Source organism: Eretmochelys imbricata, chromosome 7 (assembly GCF_965152235.1).
Source record: "Eretmochelys imbricata isolate rEreImb1 chromosome 7, rEreImb1.hap1, whole genome shotgun sequence".
NCBI lineage: Eukaryota > Metazoa > Chordata > Testudines > Cheloniidae > Eretmochelys > Eretmochelys imbricata.
This window is the reverse complement of record NC_135578.1, coordinates 123,766,655-123,785,360: the sequence shown is the minus strand read 5'-3', so window position 1 is coordinate 123,785,360 and position 18,706 is coordinate 123,766,655. Positions and strand designations below refer to the sequence as shown.

The following is an 18,706-nucleotide window of genomic DNA, read 5'->3' as shown; positions in this document are numbered from 1 at the left end:
GGGGGCTGAACTCTGACTGAAAAGCATAGTAAGAGTCATCTGCATTCACTTTAAATGACATGGAGTTTATGGCAAATGTTCGGTTGCTTAATTAGCCCAACAGCCTCTTTGATTGCCTCTCCCAGGGAGCTTTACATGGTCCTGGTGGGATGGAGTATAATCTTCTTAAATTTCCCTCGTTGCTTGGTGTGTTTGGAAGCCGGTGCCTGCGAGCCATATGGTATTCAGCAGTAAAAGAATCCTCCAACTAGCTAGGCATTCTGTTTTTCTTAAAGGTAAATGTCCTGTACTAAAATGACTAATTAGGCTACTAATGGGCATAACAAGTAATTAAAATGTTTCAGCTTTCACAGGCATGCCAGGTTTTGCAATGTTTTGAGTCTCGAGAGTTGGAAACTAAACCTGTCATGTGAATTGTGAGGCAGCTGGTGGATGATGATCCCATTTCAGTGGTCACTGTGAATAAATCAATATTTGTCCTCAAGTTATTAACTGTTGTCAGCAGAGAGGGAGATGGTGGCATTCAATACCTCTGTGTGGTATTTGCTGGCAAACACGGACTTTCTGTGGGCGGTCACTGTATGTCACTGGACTAGTGGAATATCCCTGCCCTGTCATTTGCTCCTTCCCTACTGGTTGCCTCAGGAACCAAAGGGTTCAGAAAATAGCCTTTACCAAAAGATTACACACCGTGATTTCACTCAGTGTTTCGGCACATTTCATTGCTGTAAAATACATGACGGTTGGTGCTGGGGGGATCCTGCTGTTTACACCAAAGGGAACAAAATTGGCTGGGTGCAAGGTGCTTAAGATGCTGAGAGAATCCAGGCCTGTCTGGTAAATACCCTGTATTTTTGCCTGCTGGCACATTTGTAAAAATTTTGTCCAGCCAGGTGATAATACAAGCCAGTTACTGGAGAGGCCAGTGTGGGAACTACCCTGGGTAGGGGGTGGCTGGGGCCTGGGGTGAGAGGCTAGCTAGGATCTGGAAGGGACACCTTGGGGTGGGTTGATTGCTATTACAGATGCAGGCCACATTGTGCTAGGTGCTTTGAACGTGCATAGTAACCAGAGAGTCCCTGCCTACAAGGAGCGTGCCCCTTGCATTTAGAGAAGCTGCTGGTTGGGGCTTAGAGGGGAAAGAGATGACATCAGGTATGTCCGCTGTGACCTGTGCTTGTATCAAAGCACCCTGCACTCTGACCCTTCTAGCCCACCCCCAAAGGGCATGTGTCATAAATATAACTTCTAACAAAGTGGTTGATGTGCTCTCCTGTGAAAGTTTCCCTGAATCAACTGGCTAAAATCGTCCTTGAGATGTGGAAAATGTTGTTAGTCTTTATACAGTTGATAGTATATTCAGAGGCGCACATGTCTTATTAATTCTGTTTTCTCCTAGAGCTCCAGGAAGAAATCACAGCCAGTGTTTCACCCTATCTGTGATTTGGGGGGGTGTCATAAATATAAAGGGAAGGGTAACCACCTTTCTGTATACAGAACTATAAAATCCATCCGGGCCAGAGGCAAAACCTTTTCACCTCTAAAGGGTTAAGAAGCTAGGATAACCTCGCTGGCACCTGACCAAAATGACCAATGAGGAGACAAGTTACTTTCAAAGCTGGAAGGGAGGGGGGAAACAAAGGCTCTGTCTGTCTGTGTGATGCTTTTGCTGGGACCAGGTCAGGAATGCTCTTCAGAACCCCTGTTAAGTTAGTAAGTCATCTAGCTAGAAATGCGTTAGATTTCCTTTTGTTAAATGGCTGGTAAAATAGGTTGCGCTGAATGGAATGTAGATTCCTGTTTTTGTGTCTTTTTGTAACTTCAGGTTTTGCCTAGAGGGATTCTCTATGTTTTGAATCTGATTACCCTGTAAAGTATTTACCATCCTGATTTTACAGAGATGATTCTTTTACCTTTTCTTTAATTGAAATTCTTCTTTTAAGATCCTGATTGCTTTTTCATTGTTCTTAAGATCCAAGGGTTTGGGTCTGTGTTCACCTATGCAAATTGGTGAGGATTTTTATCAAGCCTTCCCCAGGAAAGGGAGTGTAGGGCTTGGGGGGATATTTTGGGGGAAGACGTCTCCAAGTGGGCTCTTTCCCTGTTCTTTGTTTAACACGCTTGGTGGTGGCAGCATAGGGTTCAAGGACAAGGCAAAGTTTGTACCGTGAGGAAGTTTTTAACCCAAGCTGGTAAGAATAAACTTAGGGGGTCTTTCATGCAGGTCCCCACATCTGTACCCTAGAGTTCAGAGTGGGGAAGGAACCTTGATAACGTGTCATTCAGCAGTTTATGCAGGCTGGACCGGCTGAGCTTTGTGATTTGCTGTCCAACAGCCAGGGACCAGATGACAAGCTCTAGACTCTGAGAACGGCTTTTGGTGTATGGCATTGATCAGGCAGCACCCATCGTAGGAGCGTTGACCCTCCGAAGTATCTCATGGGTTTAATTATTGCTTTTGAGATGCAAGGTCTGGAGGGAGTGTTGCCTTTCCTTTCTTAAGAAAGGCTTTTAACATGGTGATCTCCTTTACATTACGTCACCGAGGCAGGATCTCGTCAGAACGACGAATCTCGGGTAGGAAAATGAAGTCAACGAGCAGTGCGTTGGCCAGGGGAGGGGGCATGTTAGCCCGATTAGTCTCCTATGCTAGGTTTGAAATTCTTCTTCCCATGCATTAATAATACTCATGATAACATTTGGCGTTTAAAAAGCCTCTGACAATGTTTTGACAATTTATGTTGCTTAATTTAGTAAAGCCATTCGCTAAGCCTAATTAATAATTCTGCCACCCCAAAGGGAAGCTCACTGCACACGGAGAAGCAGAATCTGAGAGTCTAGGCCGTGGAGTGCACTTGGCTGAGCCGGGTGGCAACGCTGCTGTGGCTAGAATCCCTCCCAGCTGCCATGCGCTGTCCAGGACACCTGGGTTAACTGCTGTGGCTGGGCTGGAATAGTTCATCTTCTCTTCTCTGCGATCGGCTGTAGACAAGAAGTCTAGAGGAAATGGCTTAGGTGAAAGGGTTGGACTTTGGCATCTCCCTTGGCTTAAATCTCTGGCGATGAGTCACGTTAAAGAAAATTAGCTCATCCTTCGAACAAGGCTGGTGTAACCAGTTGTTTCATATCCCACAAGTGATGAGGTGGAAATGCGCATTGGAGAGAGCCGTGGATCAGGGTAGAAATCACTACCACTCTGGAACTCCCTGTCGTGGAAGGAGCTGGATCAAATGAGGAAAGCTGGAAACCAGACAAAAGCTCAACCCCTCCCCCCACCCCCCATGCTTACGCTTCTGTCCCCGTCTCATTAAATAAATAGGACGCGTGTCTCCACGTAACACGCAGCCTGCCTTCACAATCAATCAGTCTCAGTGTGATAGAACTGAACAGGTGTAGCAGGCTTATTTCTTCTACGAAATGACAACAGTGCTGGGTCAGGTGTTTCCGGTGAGCTGAAATATGAGCTCTCTTTTGATTAAAATAGCCCTTTGTCTTGTCTTCTCCCCTGCCATTTATTTTTGTGGCTAGGAGATGCGCGCTCTCAAGTTGTGGGCTGGCTGGTTAATTGTGGGCTCATTAAAGCGAGGGAGCTGAAGAAATCCAACAGCCTGCTCCAAAGTAGCCGCCTTTGATTAAAGCAGAATCGGGAGGAGAAGATACTCTGCTGTTCCAGATGGTTTGCTTGTGTTTAATCTATGCCTGCTTTTTAGAAATGCCCTATAGGTATTTGTTTAAAAAACTAAACCTTCCTGCCAGGTGCGCTTTCCCTGCTGAATGACCCAGACCATTGCTGTAGGGACTTAGTAAATGGGCTTTTCCTGCCTTTTTATTTGCGTGCTGGGAGTGTGTAGAAACAGCCCGCAGGCGTGTGGTCCCTGCCCCCAGGAGCAGGTCACAATCTAGTTGGGGCACGTTGGGGGCAGAAACGTTGCTTGGGTCATCATTAAAAGGACAGGCAGGATGTGTGTTGAGCAGGGATTTGAAGGAGAGGGGGGAGGTGGTTTGGTCCGTGAGAATAGTGCAAGGTAGTTCCTGGTGTAAATGTTCACTATGGTGCTGTCTGTAGCCTAGCATGGAATAGATTACACTTGCATAAAGCTTCTCATCCATAAATCTCAAAAGCACTTTACCAAGGTGATTATCCTTATCCCCATTGTACAGCTGGAGAAACTGAGGCACGGGGGCATGAGTGACATGTCCAAGGTGAGATTGAATCAGTAGGAGAGCTGTGTACAGAATCCAGGTTTCCTGACTTCTGGTTCTGAGCCCCTAACCACTGGACCTTACACCCTCCCTTTCTATACAAAAACCGAGGTTATAATATCCATCATTATAAAAGAAAACAGACTGTATCGCATTCCTCAGCACTTCCCGCTCTGATCAGACACTGCTGGCATCCTGCATGCTGTCATGTCCCCCCACCTCTGAGATTGTCAGGAATTGACGAACAGGCATTCTGCAGCAAGACTGGCCTGTTATGCCAACAAAGGTCAAAGGGAAACGAGGATGATGATGAGCTACTTGGACTTGGGGGAGGGACCATCTTTTTGCTCTATGTTTGTACCGCATCTGACACGGTGCCCAGGGGCCTGGTCCCCGGCGGGGACTCCTGGGGCGTGCGGCTATACAAATAGCAAATAGTGCTTGGTTGACGTTCTGGTTTTGATGCTAAGCGTCATGCGGTGCGCAGCCTGCCCAGAGGTGCCGCCAATGATGCCCGATGCACTAGACTCATGCCAACAGTCACAGAACTGTTGTGGGCGTGGATCACACCTGTGCAGCGTGAAGGGATCAACCCCAGCCTATTGGAGGTGATGCTAGGAGCATTTCACAGTCTCTGAATGCTGAGTAGATTGGAACCCTGGCCAATCAGAGAGAGAAAGACGAGCTGGTGATGCTGCTTTGGTGTGTGAAACAGCTCTGGCTGTAGATTACCGCTCTGCCCAGCGCCTGGTATTTGACCTGCCTTGGTCTTGGAAGAACAGGGGCTTGATAAATGGACTGAACGGAAGCCAGTATTGCTGACTTGCACACAGTATTGCTGACTTGCCCCTTTCCATAGCCCCCTGCCAGCCCCTCGGAAATACTTAAATTTCTGAGCAGGGAGAGCGCCCGAGTCAGCGATCAGCAATGCAATTCCTGGCCACACTTCAGCATCGCTGCCCCTTTTGCCTGCCTCACTTCGCTCCATTTTGCACCCAGGTCCCCTGGTTGTTGCAGCCAGCATAGTGGTCAGGGAACCCAGCCAGGTCTCGCATGCCTTGATGACAGCATGCAATGAGTGTGACAAACCCTGCAATGGTATTTAGCCGTTTACTCCTGCCAGGAGGCTGTGTGCAGCATTTCGCTATAGGTTTCTTCCTGTTGCAGCACCCATTGCCTCTGTCTGTGTTCTCCCCATGGGCCAAGGCCGGACACAGCGGAAAACACATTCTGCAGCGATGAGACACTGAGACGGGGAGAGATTTCCGCTAACGTTTTCGGAAGCGTCAAGTGATTCAGGAGGCTAAGTCCCACTGGCTTTCAATGAGACTTAGGTTCCTAAGTCACTTCTGAAAACCTCCCCCACCGGCCTCCGCTCCCAGTCAATAAGCTCTCCAGCAAAGGGTGCTTAGATGGTATCCGTTCGCTGATCCTTCTCTCGGAAAGAAACATGAACTTGCCTGTCGGTTTCTGGGTGCTCGCGTGGTGCCCAAGTGCCTGTCTCTGCTTGAAATGCTGCACAAAGTAGGTGTGAGATCCAAGGCAGCTGTGATACTGGACTTGGCTAGTCCGCGTGCGAGGGTTCTCCTAAGAAGGAGGAGATCACTGCAGCTTATTCTGAGCCCCTCTTCACCCCTCACTCCTCTGGGTGTTCAGAGGTGCATTCTCCCTCGCTGCATTCGGCCTTAACCCAAAGACACGGGCAGCAGGGATCCACTCTCGGATGGTTGGGCCCTCATTTCACCCTCTTCCCTCCTGCGAGCAGTGACAGCCTCTGCTCTTGCCAGCTGGAGACAGCGGCCACCGTGCTGTAGATCAGACAGGGCATGTGGTGCTGGCGGAGAAGAGGCATCTCCTCAGTCCCCAGGTTGCTCCGAAGTCTGCCTGATAAATAGCAACAACCCCCCGCCACCCTCCCCGGGTGCGTGCAGTGTGGGAATAGCTAAGCGTGCACAGCGTCAGAGGCTGGGGCTGGACTGGGGATCAAAACGATCCCTCTTGCAGTCAAAGCTTCGCAGTTTACTCACTGTTCAGATGTGCCGAGGAGCTCACGAGCTCCTCACGAATACTGGACGCAGCTCTCTCGCGCTCAGAGATCTTTTAGATAGCTCTGGGCACCTCAAAGTACTGGGTCCCGACTGATACCCCCATGATCAGTGCTACCACCGGGTAAAATTATCCCAGCCCCCAAAGCAGGGAGCTGTGTGGGGGCAACTCAAACAAAGAGAGAGGAATTGTGGCTTTGTGCCCATAAGGGGAGCTTGTGCAGAGCTGCTCTTCTCCCGATGGAGCTTGGCTGCCGCAGCCTGAGGAGTATCTGCTTTGCCAAGTGAAATGCCAGCTAGTAAGGAGTCGTACTGCAGCTCTGAGGTGCATCCTGGTGCGAGCTGGGGCAGCTGATGCCCCTAGTGTCATGTCTCTATGGCAGAAGGTTTGAGGGGTAAAACACAGAGAGGTTTCTGAGTTACCTCCCCTTGGATGGAGAAGGGAACTCTGTGCAGCAGGGCTTTCTGGGGGGCTTGCCGAGCCCTGGTATTGCTCTGCTGTGAGGATGGGGGCAAAGCCGGGACTGGGGGCCCCAGGCAGCCCAGCTCCCATGCGCTGCGCAGAGTATCAGCTGCAGCGTGGGTCTGTTCCCATGGAGCAGCTTGGGCTGGGCAGGGATCCTTCTCTCAGTGCCAAGGAGGAGCTGTGCTGTGTCCACAGGTGTCGTGGTGCTGGGGACCTAGCGAAGAGCCCGGAGAGGCAGGGCCAGGATTTCAGCTTGGGCTGTTTTCGCCCCTCTGTCCTGAGGAAGGCATGAGCATGCTGGGAATGGTTTCCTCACAGAAGTGGGACAGCGCTGGGCTGTTAGTTAAAGAAATGAACCTGCTGAGCATGCCAACGCTCCGCAGTGTTTCCTCTGGCCCGTGGGGGGGGTGTTTTGTTTAAACGCTTTTCAAACCGAAGCCAGTTCCCCAGGGCAAGCGGTGGCTGGGATAGCAGGTACCACTCCACGAGCTCAGAGCTGAGCAGGGATCCAGCAAGCGGCCCATTGTGAAGTGTTCACAGCAGTGGGTACAAATGGCTGCTCAGTCTGTTCCTTCACAAATGCTGTAGCCAGGTGTGTGCACCGAGTCCCACTGAGCTGCCAACCCTGGTGGGAGTTGTTGTGCGTCTTGTCTTCTGTTCCCGTAGTGTCGCTGTTAGGGGTGTAAACGTTACTCCAGCCTGGCATGAAACAGGCAGCTTGAACGCCACAGCTTTCAGGAGGCCTGGCTACCGGAGGGTGAGATTCTCACTCTCTGATGCTTGTCATGCAGGTGAAACGGGAAAAGATAGGGTCCTTCGCCACCAGCCTCTGGACTGCCTTCCTCCCTGCAGGGGCGCCCAGCTGCCTGGCAGGAGACCTCCCGCACTTGCATTATCCGGTGTCATCTGGTAGAGGAGTGGAAACCATAGTGAGGGTGGTGGCAGGGTCTCTGTGTATCAGAGCTGTGGGCTTGGTCTTCACATCGATTGCCTCCCACGGGTGTTCTGGAGACCTCGCGCCAGTTAGCTGGCACAGGGTCACTGGGAACATGATGGGCATAAGGAGATGGCACAGTCAGGCCTGTTTTCTGGGTTCCCGCCTGTCTCGTTTATTTGTCTGACATTTAAGCAGATAAAGATGCTCCCAGGCAGCCTCTCTCCTCACTGCCTCTGCTTGGCACCTGAGTATCTCAGCAGTCCCTGAGCTCAGTCCCCACCTCTTAGGAGGTGAGAAAGCAGCTAAAAGCCCTTCTGGGGCCTGCGGAGGGGAACGGGAGGCGGAGACCCCATTAGAACGTGCAGGTGGGAGACTGAGTGGATTTTCATGCTGATTTCACAGAAGATTAGGGTTGGAAGAGACCTCAGGGGGTCAGCTAGTCCAACCCCCTGCTCAAAGCAGGACCAACCCCAACTCCTGCAATTTGCATGAGACAGAAAGCCCTGACTACTGGCACAGCATAACGGGGCTGGGCAAGCTTGCCCCAGGAACCTCCGTTCTAAGCCGCAGCATTCCTGAGCTCCGCTGGGGCACAGGGCGTTGCCCAAGTGTCAGTTGCCACTGGCACCATCCCGGCTGTCTCACGGCAGAGACTCGGTTGGTCTAGCGTTTGTCTCACCGTTTGTCCCGCCAGCGGCTCCTTGGAGAGCCCGATGGGAGGTCAAGAGGAAATCTCCAGCCGTGGCTTGCTGTGTTTAGCTTTAGATTGCATAGAGGATTCCCCAGCCCCTACCCCTGCTGCGAGCCTGGGGTTGGGACCTTCTGCTGGTGAAGTGAATGAGACGAGAGGTACCAGCCTCGCAGATGCTCTGCTGGGCTCTGACACGGGTTAATGTCATTGCCTCCCAGGGGAGGGCCCAGTCAGACCTAAGGTCTTGGGATGGGAGGGAGTGCAAGGCTGTGGCTAGAATGGCCAGTGCGCAGAGGGAGGTGAGAGTGGAGGTGGGGATCCTCGCAGACAAGCAGGTAGAAGCAGCAGTGCAGATAACGGAGACAAGTGGGACAAGATGTCCTGCGATCCCAGGCTTGGAAAGTGCCTCACTGGCTGGGGAGAGGGATCCCGCTGAGCAGGGCGTGGGTGTGATCCCCACCTTCGTTTTCTGCCCAGTAGGTGCAGAGTGAATTGCAGCGCGCCCTGGGGTGGTGATGACTCCCTGCCCAGGCAGCTGGGCGCGCAGCCCCGTGCACTCCATGCTGAACACTTGGGTCCAAGCACCCACGCTCAGGGCAGGCTCTGTGTTTGCTGTTTCCCAGTGAGTGTTTGACAGAATCCCCGGGCGGCTGGCAGCACGGCAATTCTGCTAGCTTCGCTGCTTGGCAGAGGAGGCTGAGCAGTGGGGGGTGGGAGTAGGCATGTGAGGGGAGAGGGCCTTTTGAAGACACCCTCCGGCCATGCACTGGCTCAGATTGTCAGGGAGAACTGCCTCCCCCAGAATCTATTCCTAACAGCCTTCCTCCTTCTCTTTCAGAGCCATCATCAATCACTTCAACCCAAAGATCGAGTCTTACGCTGCAGTGAATCACATATCCCAGCTCTCGGAGGAGCAGGTAAGCTGCACACCTGATGGCCCTTGTTCCTTGCTGCAGCATGGCGTTGAGGTGATTCCTGCAAGCACATTGCCCTGAGCGGTGTCAGCTGGAGCGTTAACGTCCAGGCTTCCCCCTCTCTGCTCGACTGGTGGTAGCAGCCCGGCACCACGCTGCACACAGGGAAGGGGCCAGGCTGGCCTTGCCAGGACTGCCTGCGGGTCATGGCAGCCTGGTCCATGCGGAAAGGAGAGCAGGTGGGGTCACACTGGCAGGTGTGCTGAGTGGCTCTCGGTAGTTCTGGTATTTGGAAATGCGCCCTGGGATCTTGGCAATGGCTCCACCTGCTAATTAGAGAAACGCTGAATGCAGCTTAATTTGAGCCGCTCTTGGGCTCTTTAGAACATATGCTGCAGTTGGTAGAGATTTTCCAGGGTAATTTAATTCACAATGCCCTGAACAGCTATTCTGCAGTAGGTTTTTAAACAGGAAGGTTTTCGTAGGGAGGGCTGATTGTTAGGGGCTTTTCCCCTGTAATTTAGTCTGATTTCTCCTCCTCCTGTCCAGCCTGAATTGCATACGTGTGGAAATGGGGCTGCCCGAGGGCAGGGCGATGCTTACTGCCTCAGGAAGGAAGGGAATGGGTGGCCTATTTTCTGAGAGAAAATATTCAGGCTCTTTTGAAGCACTGCTAGGAGAAGGAGCATTGAGGGCAGTGAGGGACGAGGCACTCGCCAGGTGCCGGTGCACTGGTATCCGGCGCTGGGCCTGTCAGAGCAGAGACCTGGGTCATGCTGGACTGCCATGGGACCTACTGACCCCCTCTTCACTTGCGACTCCCTCAGGATATGAACCCACGTCTTCATCTGTAAAAGGCCCTGACCGCTAGCCCCGTACTTCACATCCTCCCTCTCTCTCTCCTCCTGGGATGCTTTGCCCTGGGGCCTGAGGCTCACCCCCTCTCAGCTGTCCTTTAGTATATGTCATCATAATGGGCAGCACCCAAAGGCCCCCAGTGGGTGTTTGTACAGTTCACTCTCTCCTTGCTCGCATTAATCTACAGCTTCTGCAGCATCTAATTCACTCGACTCAATTTCCACGCGTTGCTCTGCCACTGAGAGCCCCGTGCTCAGAGGCGTGTTCTGTGATTTTTCATGCTCTGTCTCCCCATTCACTGACTGTACATCGTCTGATGCAAAAAAAAAAAAAAAAGGGGGGGGGGGCTCGGATGGGGGAGGCGTCTGCGCTGTGCTTGGGTTTGTCTGTGAGTCTGAAAAAGGAAGGGCGCTTTTCGCTGTTAGCAGCAGATCAGGAAGGTCACGCTGAATTCTTTCTTCTTCATACGCTGTGCTTTAAATAAAACCTCTAGCAGCAGTCAGCTAATGAAATCAGTTCTGATGCGTCGGGAAGTTTGAGGGAGACGATTAGGAAGCAGAAAGATGGTGTAAGTTCTTTTGATCAAAGTTTAGCTTTCTCCTAAAGCAGTGAAAGCATCAAGAAAAAGCAAAACAATTCCAAGCCTTGGTGAACTACACGGGAGGTGGAAACATCACCATGGTGAGAGGCCCTGAACACTGAGGAGCGCGGTTCATGGCCTCTACTGTGCAATTTACTGCACCAGATGCTTGCGTAAAAGCCAGAATGTCAAACTCATTTGGGGAAGAGGGGCAAATTCCACTCTTAATTGGAGTCCATGAGCTGGGGTATATATCTAGGACTACACACATCCTTCAATCTGCAGCTGTCTCCCATGGCAGGTGGGGGCTGGGCAGACATCAAGGGTAGAATCTGACTTGTATGTAGTAACTGAACTCCCAGTAATCATTGGGTGGTTGTTCTGTACTTTGTGCACTCAACATCATTCAGTAGGGAAGTTGGCTCGTTGTTGGATCTGCTGTAATTTCTGCCTTTAGTTTCTCTTCTTTCTCTGCATTTCTCTCTCCCCCTCCTTTATTTCCTGCTGCAGCTCCAAATTGTCACCCCCTTCTGCATCCAGTCTGCTCAAACGATCCGCCAGGAAATGTTTAATGCTGACATTTAAAGCACAATCATTAAAGTTTAGAGTCAACGCGCACAGGTTAATTTGGGGACTGGGTCGTTCCAGCTCTGAGCTCTCGTTCCAGGCTGTGTCTTGTAGACTCGCAGGGTAGCTCTGCAGAGGTTCGGCTCAGTTCACACTTCAACGTTGGCTTTCACAACCATGAGGGCTAGAAATATTTTCTGAAACAAAAGCTTGGATTCTACAGCATGCGAGTATCTGTCTCCGCTCCTATGTTCTGGCACCTGTGTACCTCCCACAGTCCAAGGGGGCCTGGGCTTGCCACGACTCTTACGCCACTGCAGTGTTGTGTTCCTTCCAGTTCTCCTGATCTCCCCAGCTTGGGGGCTTCTCCTGGGGCCCGAGAGAGATTCCCCGCCCCTTTGCCTGTCCTGGAGGAGTTTTATTTCTTATATTTGCTTCGTTAATGTCCTTAAAAGTATCTAAGTAATGGGCTGAAATAGGTTTTGCTGTGTCTTGTTCTTTCCTTAAGTCTAGTGAAGGCTTTATGAGTTTGTTAATCACTAATGTCCATTTGTTACCATGTTCAGGCTGCCGTTTCAGTGCTCTCTCTCCTGGTTTGCTGATCAGCGTTAATGGGAACACTGATGCGTTGGGGGCAGCAGACTCGGTGCATCTTATTTGATTTGCAAAAGCCACCAACTTTGTACTCAACAGAAGCCATCAGACCAGCACTGGGCCTGATGGCTGAGAAGCCCCAGCAAGGAGGAGATGACCCAGTTACAGCCGGGCAGAACAACTGCACAGTTTGGTCTGACCCGAGCTGTGGAGAGCGTCACACTGCTGGCCTGTCTCTCTGAAATACCAGGCGTATATCAGCAGCGCTCTGGCTGGTCCTGGTGTCTCACTAGCACTGTTCCTAGAGCTGCTCAAGTGAGGGGAGAGGGATACCTAAGTACTGAACTCTCCTTGGAGCCGAAATGTCCACTGATCCCTCCCAGGACAGGTGTGTCTCGTAGCAATCTGCTGGAGAATCCGCACAGGAAACTGCAAGTTCAGATCTCAGTCTCTTGGCACCCATTCCTGCTATAATCATCACTGCAGGGTTTTTAAACTGCGTCCTACAGAGATGGCAGAAGTGCAGACAGACACTCAGAGCTGACAGGTACTTGTGGTCCTAAGCAGCTGTATCATTTTGTGAGAGACCGCGCCCCTTCCCCTTCCCGGCACAGCAGAGATGTCAGGGAACGCAGGTCTGGAGCACAAGGCCTGTTATACGCGTATCCGGTTGAGCAGGGCAGCCTGCTGGGAACCCCTGGGCGGGGTGCGTCAGCCTGGCCATTGCAGGGAAAGAGGGCTCGCAGCCAGAACAGCCTGTCACTGAAGAGCGGAACTACTGTATCAGCTTTGAAGGTATGGCAAATGAGGGCACCACTTGGCTTGTTCCACCGCATAACAAGTTTATAATTCAGCGAGCTGCAGTCCAGCTTCCACTTGGATCATCTCAGAAGGCCACTTTTCCTTTGTCTCAGATCATGCTCCAGCTGTTCTCTTACTTCCTTTCCTCCCCGCCCCCAGTTCTTGCATGTAATTGGCCCTCTGTTAACCATAGTACAGCTCAGGGAGCTACAACCACTGACTTAAACAGAAAGCCACAAGACCACGTGATCAGTTTGGGATGCCCTGAGCTGCGGTAACTGTGGGAGCCATCGTTGCTATGGTTTAGTCCATTTGCTTTGCTTCCCACATGAGGGGGAAAAAACCCCAAGCCGTTATAATAAGCTGTGTCTCATCATAGCCACGCCTTGCACTAGAGCTAAGGGTCTGTTGGGCGTAAGTGTGTGTGTGATTGGCTGATGTTTTTAAAACACCCTGAGGATTAAATATGATCTGTCAGTGCTGAGAATCATCAGAATCTCATCATAACGTCCCACGTTAACATAGCACCTTGGGGAAGCTCTTTAAACACGGTATGTGCAAGAACCAGATCGCTCCTGAAATGCAGCCACCTCTGGGGTGGAAGACAGCAGTCCAGTGGCATGCAATGCAGTGCACAACAGTGTGTGTCTGTGCGAAACTTTAGCTGAGGACACTGGGGCAAGACCCAGATCTTAGATCTGTAACGTCTATGTGGGATAGGCAGCAATGTTGGGCTTTATGGTGTCATTGTAAACACCCACATGCCTTGCTTGAAAGGTGACTGATCATTGCAGTGTGAAGGGCTGAGCCATCCATGCTGAAATCTGAATCCATGGCTCCAGGGAGTCAGTGTAGTTCAGATGCTCCCCCTAACCCATCCTGACGGGCAGGGATGGATCTGGCTGATACGGTGGCTTGGCAGTTTGTTAAATTACCCCCACCCCCACATTTTGTAGCTTACACTAGGAATGACATAGCTGATTAATGCCCTTGGACAGCTTTAAGGCACAGCTGACTGTATCTGGGCAGAATTCAGGCAAAAATGAGTGCAAGCCGGAGTCACGCTACAGAGCCATCACTTAGTGCTGTTTAGTGCCTTTCATTAGGCTAATGGATTGAATGCAATTAACGAAATGTCCCTGGAGCAGGGTGAAAGGAGCAGCTGAGCCACGCGGGAAGGACAAGGGAAGGGTCTGTTGTCAGAAGCGTCCATCGAAGGCTGGGGAGATCTGACCGCTCCCACCCCAGCTGTCCCAACATAAAATGGAAGACCCCCCCACAAGTCCCCCCGCTCCTGGAGGCTCCATACAGCCTGTCTGCTCAGCGGACCCTGCTGCAGCACGTAGTCAGCATGTAGTAGTGTCAGCTTGATGGATGGTACCTCCCAGGAGGGTGTACCCCGTTCCCAGTGCGACCAGATGTCCCGATTTTGTAGGGACAGTCCTGATATTCGGGGCTTTTTTTTATATAGGCTCCTATTACCCCTCACCCCATCCCGATTTTTCACACTTGCTATCTGGTCACACTACCAGTGCCTGAGGGTCTGTAACTGCTCGAGCGCTTCACCCCATTCTCCATCCTAGCCTGCCGAACCGTAGGAAGGGCTGGGGGAGGGGAGACACCTTGCCGTTTGTCCTGGAGGTCCTGGAACCTTGCCGGGCACTAGTTGCGTTTGCCAGGGTTTTGAAGGCATCGCTCCATGCAGAGTGCAATGTACCATCTCCCTCCAGATGGGGAAAGCCTGATAACCATGGCAACATTCACATCAAAAGGGAAGGCTGCAACCTTCTTGCCATGTGCCAGGGTCAGGAAGCACACGGCACCTGCTGCTGCCTGAGTGCCCAGGTGCCACGTGATCCAATGGGACATCCAGGGTTCACAGCTTGGAAACAGGCAGCCCCATCAATGGAGGGGGCTGATACAACTTCCATTGCTCCTTTCATTTGCTTTCCACAGCCCCCGTGTGTGCCTCAGTGTCCACTGAGCACTGGGTACATCATTCCACCCCCTGCAGGGCCAGACGAGATGGGGATATAAACCGGGGTTCAGCAGCATCCTGGGCAGCCCATCCCTCCTGGCTGACTCCCTTCCCCCCAACCCACCAGCCCTGAATCACACCCTGAACAAGAGGCTGATGAGACAGGACCCTGCAGAAACCCGTAGGAGAGCACTTGGGGCAATTGGCCAGGCCTTAAGAAGCTTTGTGTAGCTGGTGCCCTGTCCGTACGTGTGACGGGAACAGAGTCCGTTCCGATATCGCACTTTGAACAAGCTCAGCTCAGAAAATTTACGAGCAACAGTTCCCAGGTTCCTGAATTATTAAAATCTTTGTTTTCTATTTCAGACCTAGTTAGGAGCGGGAAGGGTGTAGCATAGAGCAGGGGTTGGGCATCAGTGTTCCCGAATTCTCTTTCCAGTGGTTACTGAGTTGCTGTGTGATCTTGAACAGATCCATAAGAACGTAAGAGCAGCCATTCTGGGTCAGACCCAAGGTCCATCTAGCCCACTATCCTGTCTTCCGACAGTGGCTAATGCCAGGTGCACTAGAGGGAATGAACAGAACAGGCAATCACCGAGTGATGGATCTCCCGTTGCCCAGTCCCAGCATCTGGCAGTCAGAGGTTTAGGGACACCCAGAGCATGGGGTTGCATCCCTGCTCATCCTGGATAATAGCCATTGATGGACCTGTCCTCTGTGAACTTATCTAGTTCTTTTTTTAACCTATTTATAGTTTTGGCCTTCACAACATCCCCTGGCAAGGAGTTCCACAGGTTGACTGTGCATTGTGTGAAGAAATACTTCCTTGTGTTTGTTTTAAACCTGCTGCCTGTTAATTTCATTGGGTGACTCCTGGTTCTTGTGTCACTAGGCCACCTTGTGGCCTGTGTTTCCCCATCTGTAAAATGGGGTGATGTGTTTGGAAAGCACTTTGAGATCTTTGGCTGAGGGACGTGGTGTGAGTACAAAGCAGAATCCTGCCAGCGTCACCATTACTCATCTGTGTAAGCCAGAGAGCTCCTCCGAGGATCGCTGCCGAACTACCAGAGCCACCTGCATTTGTAAAAATTAAATTACAACTTTCCACAGCTGAGATGAAAGGAGAAGCTGTCATTGGCTGTGTGAGCGCTTGGCTCAGTTTGCATTTTGTAAAACTTGAGATTCGCTCTTTAAAAAAATCCCTCATGAAGCCGGGGGAGCAATAGACACGGGGCGGTTGCCAGGCATGTAATTCATGGGGGAGCTGTGCAGACTTCCCCTGTGTAGCTGTGTCAGTGTGAGCTCATCGCACAGGCATGTGTGCACCCGGTCAGCTCTCCCCTGCCTGGGATTCTGATCAGAGACGGCTTGTATCCTGGTGTGTGGGGGCGGGGACCGAGGCTCAGAACACACCCTTCTGTGCACTTGCCCATTCACACTGGCGTTGGATGCTGCTCTCCTGATGTGGGCTGGGATCGCTGGAGCCTGAGATTTGGGGTTTTCCGTTGTCCTAAAATGTATATTTTTGCAGCAGGAGAGTGGCTTAGCCCAGCCCACTGGGTCTGAGACTGATTTATGCAAAGAAAGAGGAGCCCGACCACACCACATCACTGCAGTAGTGTTCGCTGTGCTGTGACCTTCCACCCATGCTCTCCCCCAGTCTGGCTCCGTTCTTCCCCAGTGCTCCGTGGGCACACCCATTTTTTAAAGCCGGGCTTCTCCCCTTTCCAAGCCTGGGCTGGCCTCTGGGTCCCTGTTCCTCTGCCATCCCGGACGTCTCTGCTGCCGGACTTGTCTGATGGGTTCTGCACTGACCCCGGGCAGCACAGGGAGTGCGGTGCAGGCTGTGTGGGGCTGGGGCTCGGCTGTGCTGTGAATTCAAGCACACGTCGCTGAATGGGGAGCAGGCAGCAGTCTCGCCCCACAGGCTGGGCCTGCCGTCTATCACGAAGGTAGGGATGGGGTTTGCAGTGAGCTGGGCTAGTGGATCTCCATTCTGGCATGTCTGCGTGGGTCCGGAACCACCCATTCACGCACAGTGGAGCCTTTCTAGCTGGTTCACAAAGCTCACCTGACAGAAGCTCCGAAATTGGAGGCTTCTGGCTCTGGCATTTAGAGCTGTCTAGAAAGATGTTCCCTGTGCAGGTGGCAGGTTTCAGGTGCCCCAGCCGTCAGTCCAGCCCTGCTTCCCAGAGGGAAGGAGAATAGTAGAACCGAGGGGCAGGGCTGTGTGACATACCTTAGAGGTCTTCAGCTTAAATTATAACCTTTGGCACGTTCTTAGCTGAATTCCAGCCTTTTACCAGCAACCTCTGCCTGCCTGCTAGCAATGCAGTGACAGCAGCCTGCAGTGCCTACTGCTCCTTGAGGAGAAGCCCGCCTGCCTTTGGAGGGCTGCCCTCTTTGACCTCCCTTGCTGGTAACGTGCCGTAATTCAAACTAGCTGCCTTTTCCTGCCTTCCTCCATTCACATTTTTTCCTCGCCCTCCTGTGCCTCTTGTAGGATCTTCTACCCCGAGCTGCATCCATTTTCTTAAGTGACAAACTAGGTCATTGCTCTGATTTCTGAGTGGGAACCAAATGGAGCTTTGCAGTCACCGTGCAAAGAGAGAACAAATACTACCGACGCAGAAGGGTGCACTGGGCTGCAGGGAAACTAAATGAAATTACTGTGCGGAGCTCGGCTCAGTTGGAGGATTTACTTTTGACTCTCAAGCACTTGGCATGTGGACACTGAGCAGTTAAGTTCAAATGCAGCCAGCAAGGACTGTCAGCATCAGGGAGCTCAGAGGGAAACCTCTGACTGGAGTAGAAAGGGAACGTAGCCTTCCCACCTGCTGCGCTGAGCCATGTCACTGCTCCTGCCTTCTCCGGAGATCCGGGGCAGGCGGCAGGAATGCTGAGTGAACTAAGACCAGTCGCTCAGAGCCAGCATGCGGGGAGCTGGATCCGGGGAAGGCAGGCGGGCACCCGCCAAACGTCAGCGTCTACAAATCACCTCCGTTCCTGTAGGCAGGGTGATCCCTGCAGACGCAAGCGATCTCCATTGGCTCGGGGAAGCTTCCTGAGAGCAAAGTGCTTGCTAGCAGCATGTCTCGCCCCATCTGGCTTGTGGCTGGTGCCGGTGCAGCCCTGCTGCAAGGATACGAATCCTGAACAAGGTCTTCCTGTTTACCTGGCTGCTTGTTTTTATCAACACCCTTTTACTTGCACATAAATCACTGACTTCAATTCAGTATGAATGACGAGGAGACGGGGACAGCCAGCAGGGAGATCTGTATCTGAGTCCTTCAGTAATGCTGCTGATGGCGTTCACTAACCAGCTGATTGGAAGCACGTAAGGTTTCCAATAGGGTGGGACCTCAGCGGTTAAAAAGGACCTGAGTCCTGTCCACACGACAGCTTCCATCAATGCTACCCCCGTTGGAGCTCCATCCATGGTAATTACAGCTAGGAAACTTGCTTCCCTAGGTGCAACCTAGGTGTCTATCCTGTGGCTGCACAAGGCAGAGATCAGGTAGGGCAACCTCCCTCAGGAAGAGCATGGGCTTCAGAGAGCCCCACGCCCACCCTGAATGCATTTAGAGCAATTGATGCCCCCTGGGAGACTGACCGTGGTGGTTTCCAGTAGCACCCCAACACTTCCAGGGGCGCAGAGCTGGGAGCTTTGAACTCTTACTAAATGCAGCCCCCAAACAATGAATCAGTGTGGTTGAAATTTCTCCATGCACAAACCCCAGGATACCTCCAGAAATGTTCCCACAGCTGCTGCAGTTCAGTCATGTGAGGTTTTTTTAGAGCTTCTGATCTTTGGGGTTTATTAATTTAATATTTTGGTGTTTATTTTAAACAATTTGGGGATTTTATGTCCCCAAAATTGGGGATTTGGGGGGCAGGGCTTTCTCTCTCTATGTAGTGTAAAGAGTCGTCTCTTTGTAATGTTCCCTAGTGTGCATTAAATATCCCTATGTCATAGCATTAAGGTACCTTTAGAGCGCACCAGCAGGGTCTACATGGAACAATTAATACACAAAACGTTATCATAGAAGATTAGGGTTGGAAGGGACCTCAG

General features: G+C 51.7%; 1 protein-coding gene across 3 annotated transcripts in view; it reads left to right on the top strand.

Annotated features, from left to right (window-relative positions):
- ARMH3 (armadillo like helical domain containing 3) overlaps window positions 1-18,706 on the top strand; it is a 179,975-nt gene that overhangs the window by 133,183 nt on the left and 28,086 nt on the right. For all 3 annotated transcript variants that reach the window (XM_077823332.1, XM_077823333.1, XM_077823334.1), the window contains exon 24: window positions 9,181-9,259. In XM_077823332.1, coding sequence (XP_077679458.1) covers window positions 9,181-9,259 — 79 coding nt within the window. The remainder of the gene's footprint in view (window positions 1-9,180; window positions 9,260-18,706) is intronic.